Below are 9,117 nucleotides of genomic sequence, written 5' to 3'. Positions count from 1 at the left end.
CATGCCTGGCTAATTTTTGTATTTTTAGTAGAGACAGGGTTTTACCATGTTGTCCAGGCTGGTCTCGAACTCCTGACCTCAAGTGATCTGTCTACCTTAGCCTCCCAAAGTGCTGGGATTACAGGTGTGAGCCACCATGTCCAGCCTCTTACATATTATATGTTTGATATTAAATGTTAATATTGTAAGATGCTTCCTTTTAAATATCTCTTTGAACACTCACTTTCGAAGGTCTTGTAAATTTTATTTACACTACATTAGTCATATTTCCTTCCTGCCTAGCATTTTCTTATTTGGGCAAATTCTCAATTTCATCATTTAATACTGATTCCAAACTATACAATTATCATAATTGCCTGAGTGGCTTTAAAGAAAGAAGTCCCAAACCCCAGACTTTTGTCTTTCGATCAGGGTTTCTGTTGATCAGCCATATTTAAGAATTAAGCTCAACCATTTAAGCTTATCAAATGGTAATTTACATAATTTGTAAATGAAAAATATGTGGAACTAAAAATGTGTTTATCTTCAAAATATGTATTTGAATCCTCCTATAATTACCTAACAAACATGTACCCACCTGTAGATTTCAGTTTTTAAAAATTAGTGCTTCTTTGTTACAGGTCACATATTATCTTTGCTAAAAGATGCAAGTTAATTTCCAAATGAATTTCAAGAATCCTAAGAATCCTAAGTACCTTTTTAACATGATGAACGAAAAAGCCACCTGTGTATTCCACTTGTTCTCTGAACCGTATCTTACAAAAAAACTTTCTAAAAACCACAGACAGTTAGGGACAGTCAGGTGTGTCGAGCATTATGACCCAGTATGAAAATATTGCGTGTTTGTTTTTGTGTGGTTTGGTTTTCTGCTGTATACATCAACTATAATATAACAAAGATGTTGACAATATATAACACTACAATGTAACAAAGACGGCAAAGTGGGTAAAATTAGTGTAACAGAAGCTTCAAACATTGGTGCCTTCTGATTTCTCAGTTAAATTTTCCCCCTTCTGTGCATAAAATAATAGTTTACATTTATTTAGTGCTTACTAAGTGTCAACTACCATTTTAAACATCTCATTAATCCTCATAACAACCCAAATAGCCAAGTACAACTAGCTCAATTTACTGATGAGGATACACAGAGAGGTCATGCAACTTTCCCAGTCCCATATCTAGTAAGTAGTGGCACAGGATTTGTACCTAGGCAGTCTGACCCCATAGCCTGCATTCTTAACAGCACGTGTTTAACATTTATAGAATTAACTTCTTGAAAAAATAAATAGATTCAAATCTATCTAAATCTAAATTAGATTTAGATTTAAATCTAAAAAGATACATATACAAACATATACAAAACAATAGTGCTGTACAGGTATCACCCATCAAAGATCAAGACAATAACTATTTGTTCAGTTAGACTACAGAGCAATCATTTTCATGACCGCTGTCCTTACCAACCAGCAAATATCTTCTAGTTTGCTGTGTTCAACTGATCTCCTAGGTGGAATTAACAGAAAGCATTCTACAGCTGGTCTTTTAGTGGCAACTCTGTCACATCTGATGTAGCTGAGGGCACGGCCAAACTGGGAGCAGCACTGTGAATTCCACCGGGCTGACTCAGGAGTGAGTCCATGAAGAGTTTGAAGATCAAACTCTTCATGCGGCGGCTCCTTTTGTACAATCAGATAAGTCTCTCAATTGGAAGCAGAGTTGCTCCAGCTTTCACTCATTTTTTGACTAGAGCTGCAATTTTACTTATTCTGCCGACCTTATAAGACTAGTCAGACTAGTCTTACTTGGCCATATCAAACTCAAAGTCTGTTTAAAATTAGAAAACGTTGGCCGGGCGCGATGGCTCACGCCTGTAATCCCAGCACTTTGGGAGGTTGAGGTGGATGGATCACAAGGTCAGGAGTTTGAGACCAGCCTGGCCAACATGGTGAAACCCCGTCTCTACTATAAATATAAAACTTAGCCGGGCGTGGCGGTGGGCGCCTGTAATCCCAGCTCTTGGGAGGCTGAGGCAGAATTGCTTGAACCCGGGAGGTGGAGTTTGCAGTGAGCCAAGATCGCGCCACTGCACTCTAGCCTGGGTGACAGAGTGAGACTCTGTCTCAAAAAGAAAAAAAAAAGAAAAGAAAAAGAAAAAAGAAAATGTTCTAATACATTGGAAATAAAAATCCGGGAGAATTGGATGCCATTGTTGCAGCAGAAAACTTGTTTATAGATAGTAATCTAAACTAAAACATTGAGAACATCGTATTTAGTCTCAGTAATTCCAAAACTTATCTTCTGCAACTGATCTTCCTCAATGTATAAGTTAAAGTTTTTCAATATCCTGTAAAACAAGAAGGGAACACTGCACTATAGGACATGAATGCTCATGAAGGCAATGCCACATACCTCTTCTGCTGTCCAGAAGGAAGCCTGTGCCTGTTTATACATTTTCCAAATATCAGGGTATTGGATTGGAAAGATGACAAACCGGCGAGAACTCTTTCTTAGGAGTGGCTCTTCATTTGACTTTATTTCATTGTCGTTGGTATCTGAAGATGATCTCTTTGAAAAATAAAGTACAAACACACTTTTTATATAGACATTTCTCCTTTATTCATACCTAAACATACATCTAGGGAAGTCAGGGAGACGGCACTGGTTTGAGAGCCTGTCTGCCTGGGTTAAATCCTTACTGTTACCTGGTAGCTGACTAATACTGTTAGGAAGTGCGTGTGTCACCATAGGAAGCTGCTTAACTTCTCTAACCCTCAGTCTCCTCAGCTGTAAAGTAATTCCTGCCTCATAGGTTTATTCTGATGATTAAAAGTGCTTTAAACAAAGCCTGGTATACAACAAGCACTCAAAAATTATTGTAATTATTGCTAGTTTGAGGATAAGTAGAAAGCTACACCCATAAATGTCATGATGGGCAAATTTCTAAGTTTGTGAACAAAATGTCCCTTTAGAGTCTCTCTGATACAGAATGCTGGAATGAATAAGTTACTGGTATAAGCTACTTTATTTTAATGTTTTTTCTTTCTGCTCTTCACTGAAATACTATAATACTTATCTGAAAACTCATTACCTACAACTTAACCTGTGTTCATCTTAATCTTCCGATACTCCAATTTGTTACTTCTATTTACGTTTTAACATTACTGCATATGATCTCACTGTGGGCTGTCTCAAAGCTTTGTGGATAAAGTGAGAAACACAAACCTGTATTCATACTGCTTCAAAACATGACTGCACTCTAAGAGCAAATGGTGCCATGTATATATTTTTAAAATAGTCAGCGGGAACATTAGAAGAGGATCAGAAGAGTCGCACATGCATGAGAATGAATATAAACAAAGGACATACAAATAAGCTAAACACGTACAAACCAGGAAAAGAACACATACAAATTCTAGACTCCTAACCAAAACTGTCTCTCTCTACTGTGACAGGCCCGTTATGTTCCTTACTCCAGCCTCCACCCATTGTCACCTCGCCAAAGCAAGTGTTATAGAGGAGGAGGCTAAGGCTTAGCAAGAAGAAAGCCCATGGTGTAAGAACTTAAAGTATAATAAAAAAAAAAAAAAAAGAAGAAAGCCCAAAATACAAGCATAAGGCTATGCAAATACAGGGGGGCTTGCGTGCTTTATACCTACTGCCATCGCAGTACAGATCGTCTTGATTTTAACTATTTGTTTAAAGGTGTGGGCCTCCTCAGATACAACACTTGAGTACTGGAGAAGAGGAACCAATTTTTATTTGTTGTGATGTTCCCAGAGCTTAGCATCGTGTCAAGCATGTTAGCTAACTAAATGGGCTGCTAATTCCTCTTCTTCCTGTACTCCACAAATATTTGAGCAATTTTTTTTTTAAGACTGGGTCTTGCTCTGTCACCCAGGCGAGAGTGCATAGATCATAGTAGTGTGATCACAGATCACTGCAGTCTCAAACTCCTGTGCTCAAGTGATCCTCTGTCTCAGCCTCCCAAGTAGCCAGGACTATGTGCACACATCACCATGCCTGGATAATTTTTAAATTTTTTTGTAGAGATGGGGGTCATGCTATGCTGCCCAGGCTGGTCTCAAACTCCTGGCCTTTGCTAGTTTTGTTACTGAAATTTGGGATATACTGAAAGTATGAAAGTTGGGAACTTCCATACTTTTGTTACTGAAAGTTGGGAAGGACACCACAAGTAGTCACTCTTCAGCACCAAATGCCCTGACGATGAATGAAGTTTTTAAATGATGATAAATAAATGATCTGCTGAAGACTAGTACCTTTAAGTTAGAATGAAAGTCACATTTATATATACATTCTCCTGTTCTATCCTGAAAACCTGTAGACTATTAAGAGGAGAAGCTGGATTAGGAGTGTATTACAAAGGATTTTGCAATGTAAAGAGAAGGAGGTTAACCACCATCAACCTTTCAGCTGGGCTAGAGATGACATATTATTTCATAATGCTTAGATACGTGCACAAACACACATTTAAACACAATTTCAGAAAGTTCATGCATCTTGAAACTCTAGGCTCTCCAGAGTACCCTCTGTGGACCTAATCTAAGAACCCATATTTTAGAAGAAAAAAACAATGTGAAAAAAGATATGATGAGCAGGGCACAGTGGTTCATGCCTGTAATCCCAGCACTTTGGGAGGCCGAGGTGGGCGGATCATGAGGTCAAGAGATCGAGACCATCCTGGCCAATGTGGTAAAACCCTCTCTCCACTAAAAATACAAAAATTAGCTGGGTGTGGTGGCGCGTGCCTGTAGTCCCAGCTACTCGGGAGGCTGAGGCAGGAGAATCACTTGAACCCGGGAGGCGGAGGTTGCAGTGAGCTGAGATCCGGCCACTGCACTCCAGCCCGGGCAACAGAGCGAGACTCCATCTCAAAAAAAAAAAAAAAAAAGAATTTATGCCTTCTGATCAACCATAATTAAGTTTCAAAATGGGGAGCCAGAACCCAGTATTCTATTACAGAGCTCCAAAGGTTATTAAGGTGCAGGTTCCCTATTAAGCTTACCATCTGAGGGTAAAAATCAAACTCATGTTACTGCACTGTAAATAGTTTTGGTTGGTATAATTTATGCTTGATTTAATACAGTTGCTGGTCAAAGGATAAGCAATTCATCAGAAAAACATTTGAAGAGTTAAGCTTCATCTAGTTCATTTTTTAGACATCTTTCCTCTGGCTCAATTTAATAATCTTAATGACATTATCATCATTTAACTGCTAAAGGAGAACAAAAGTTAAATCAAGCAAAAATCTTACCAAATTTTCATTTACAATTCCATCACTGGCTGCAAAAAAGGCTAAGATGTGAGAGATGAAGTACTTTTCATCTGCTTTAAGCTTGTTCCAGTGAGGGAGATCCTTCGATAAGTCGACCTGGAATAAAAAGATTTTCAAAAATTTTAATTTGGAGTTAAGTTCTTCTCAACGTGTTTCGGAAACTGTTGGGAAACTAACTTCCCTTGTAAAGTTAAGTAGGAATATCCCACTACCAGTAAACTATGGAAAAAGAAAGATGTTAGCATTGCAAAGAAATAGAACAAAAATGTTATGCTAATAAGTGTATTATATTGAGGATTTCTGTTAAATGAGTAGGTTACAGCTACTCTTGGTGGGGGAGAGGGAACAGCTAAACTACGTGAGGCGAAGGAAATGTTAATTTATTACACCATGGTAACCATTTTACTATACATATGTATCTTATAACATCATGTCGTACACCTTAAACATACACAATAAAATTTATCTTTAAAAAATTACAACAGAATAGAATTTTCTGGCTAATTAAGAAGCTGGCCAGGATGTACTTTAAAAATCCAAATTAACATAATCCAGTGGCACTGGAGCAAATGAAAGAAGCGCTAAAAGGGGAGGGGGGAGAGTAAAAACTAGTCGAGAAGGCACTGAAGTGAATAAGCTAATGATTCTCAACAGTCATTGCTTTAACATTTTATACAATATTTGCTATGGTGTTAGATAATTAAGCACCTATTAACCAAGTGTAGCTGCTAATTTACTGCCAGGTAATCAATCTACTTTTATATCCAGAAGTAATGCCAGGCAGGTAACAACCTGAGTTTTGTTTTGAGACGGAGTCTCGCTCTGTTGCCAGGCTGGAGTGCAGTGGCATGATCTTGGCTCACTGCAACCTCCGCCTCCTGGGTTCCAGCAATCCTCCTGCCTCAGCCTCCTGAGTAGCTGGGACTATAGGCAGGTGCCACCATGCCCAGCTAATTATTTATATTTTTTTAGTAGAGATGGAGTTTCACCATGTTGGCCAGGATGGTCTTGATCTCTTCATCTCATGATCTGTTCGCCTCGGCCTCCCAAAGTGCTGGGATTACAGATATGAATCACCACGCCTGGCCTTGTCTTGTTTTTTTAAAGAGATGGGGGTCTCACTATGTTGCCCAGGCTGGTCTCAATCTCCTGGCCTCAAGCAATCCTCCTACCTCGGCCTCTCAAAGTGTTGGGATTACAGGTGTAAGCCAACAATCTGGTTTTTAAAGCAGTTTATATGTAGGCATGGTTTCCATTGGGAATGGAAATATTTTTGAAAATGTTCATTAGAATTAGTCTTTAGAATTAAGGGAGATATACTTTAGAATTTGGTGAAACCTACAATTTAAAAATTGTCTATTTTTTAAATTTTTGAGATGGGGTTTTACTCTGTCACCCAGTCTGGAATGCAGTGGCACAATCTCAGCTCACTGCAACCTCTGCCTCCTGGGCTCGAGCAATCCTCCCACCTCAGCCTCCAGAGGCACAGGTGGGACCACAGGCGCACAAAACCATGCCTGGCTAATTTTTTGTATTTTTGGTAGTGACAGGGTTTTGCCATGTTGCCCAGGCTGGTCTTGAACTCCTGAGCTCAAGTGACCTGCCCGCCTCGGCCTCCCAAACTGCTGGGAGTACAGGCCTAAGCCTCTGCACCCAGCCAAAAATTGTCTTTCAATGTACGTTGTCTTATATCAGTTCTGGGGGCTATAACAAATTACCATTGACTGGGTTGCTTAAATAGCATACTTTTATTCTTCTTTTTTAACATTTCTGGAAGCTAAATGCCCAAGATCAGGATGCCAGCCTAGTTGGGTTCTTGGTGAAGGCCCCCTTCCTAATTTACAGATGGCCACCTTCTTGCTGTATCCTGACACAGCAGAAAGAGAAAGATCGTATCTCTCATGTCTCTTCTTATAAGGGCACTAATCCTATTCATGAGGGCTCCACCCACATGATCTAATTACCTCCCAAGGTCCGACCTCCGAACAGCATCACACAGCATATGTAGACATCATTTTGATAGGGACAGGAGGCAGGGAAATTCTGGGCAGAAGAAGGTGGTCCCCGGCGAGGGCTCCACCCTCAATCCTGGAACTGCAACCCAAAGTGACAACATGCATTCCTGTTCTCCCACTCGAATGTTGCCTTTTCCAAAACCACCCATGGCCCTGCTACCCCACCCTATGCCCATAAAAACCCCAGGCTCTACCAGCAGAGGAGAGGAGAAGAGGAGAAGCAGCTGGATGACAGAGACTATGGTTGAACATCAGAGAGAAGCAGCTTAACTTCAGAGGGACAGCTTGACAGCATTCCTTTGGAGAGGAGTCCACTCTATCCCCTTTCCAGCTCCCCTTCCCACTGAGAGCCACTTTCATCAGCAATAAAATCCTCTGTATTCACCACCCTTCGATTTGTTCATGTGATCTGATTTTTCCTGGCTGCTGAACAAGAGCTCGGGTGCCACAGGTGTGGATGCTAAAGGCTGTCACACTGACCCTCTGCCCTTACTGGTGGAGACCAACTGTTTCATGTGAAAAGGCAGAGGGCCCACTGAACTGTTAAAACAAGCCATCCACGGACAGCAAAAGCGAAAAGAGAGTTGACTATAACATATTCCTTCTGGGGCTTCAAGGGTTGTGGGTACTCCCCACAGATACTACCACGAGGCCTGCATGGAGTTTTGCTCCTGCTGGTGCCCAAAAGAACTCGCCCAAGCTCCTGCACCTGCTCACCTGCATGCTCCCTCCCTCAAGGGGTTGAGCACAATGGGCTCAAATGAGTGGAGTTTGCCCCTGCCAGCGCCAAAGTGGCCAGCTCCAGCGTGTGCGTTCCAGTTCCCACCTGCGAAGGGATCAGAGAAACTATCCTCCTTCAATTTTGTCAGAAAAAATCTTTTAAATATTTCTCAGGATTAACTTCATAAACAGTTGAAATATGTAACTGTCCTTGTCTTTTGCCTTTCTTCTATTTACTCTAACAAAGCCTCGCCTTGGCATGGTAGCTCACGCCTATAATCCCAGCACTTTGGGAGGCCGAGGCACGCGGATCACGAGGTCAGGCATTCAAGACCAGTCTGGCCAACATGGTGAAATAAAATATAATTAGCTGGGCATGGAGGCAGGTGCTTGTAATCCCAGCTACTTGGGAGGCTGAGGCAGAAGAATCGCTTGAACCTGGGAGGCGGAGGTTGCAGTGAGCTGAGATTGCGCCACTGCACTCCAGCCCGGGGGGACACTGGGAGGCTGAGGCAGGAGAATCACTTGAACCCAGGAGGTGGAGGTTGTAGTGAGGCAAGATTGTGCCACTGCACTCCAGCCTGGCAACAGAGAGAGACTCTGTCTCGAAACAACAACAACAACAACAAAACAAAAAACACAAAGCCTCAATCTCTTTGACATTTCCAAAAAGGACTTAATGTCCCAACCTTTTCATCACATGCTATTTTCCAAACCCTTTTTCCATTAATTTATTCTTTAAGTGTTTGCTGAGTACTTATGCATTTTCCAAACCCTTTTTCCCATTAATTTATTCTTTAAGTGTTTGTTGAGCACTTACTGCACACCTGACACTGTGCTAAGCGCTGGGGATACAACGGAGCAGGGTGGAGGAAACATTTGTCTTCATCTTTTAATATGCAACCTAAAAATCAAGTTCTGTTCTACTAAAAGCTCAACTCAGGTTTAACTGAAGGACATCTTCTTCATTCTAATATATATAACCCCTCACTTTTTTTTTTTTTTTTTTTGAGACAGTCTCACTCTGTTGCCCAGGCTGGAATACAGTGGCATGATCTTGGCTCACTGCAGCCTCTGCTTCCCAGGCTC

General features: G+C 41.1%; 1 protein-coding gene across 1 annotated transcript in view; it reads right to left on the bottom strand.

The window, feature by feature from the left end:
* Positions 1-9,117, bottom strand: part of RRM2B (ribonucleotide reductase M2 B (TP53 inducible)) — a 34,934-nt gene that overhangs the window by 22,494 nt on the left and 3,323 nt on the right. The window contains exon 2 of the mRNA XM_011931414.1: positions 5,273-5,389. Coding sequence (XP_011786804.1) covers positions 5,273-5,389 — 117 coding nt within the window. The remainder of the gene's footprint in view (positions 1-5,272; positions 5,390-9,117) is intronic.

Source organism: Colobus angolensis, unplaced genomic scaffold (assembly GCF_000951035.1).
Source record: "Colobus angolensis palliatus isolate OR3802 unplaced genomic scaffold, Cang.pa_1.0 Scaffold121, whole genome shotgun sequence".
NCBI classification, from domain to species: domain Eukaryota; kingdom Metazoa; phylum Chordata; class Mammalia; order Primates; family Cercopithecidae; genus Colobus; species Colobus angolensis.
This window is presented reverse-complemented; position numbering and strand designations above follow the sequence as displayed.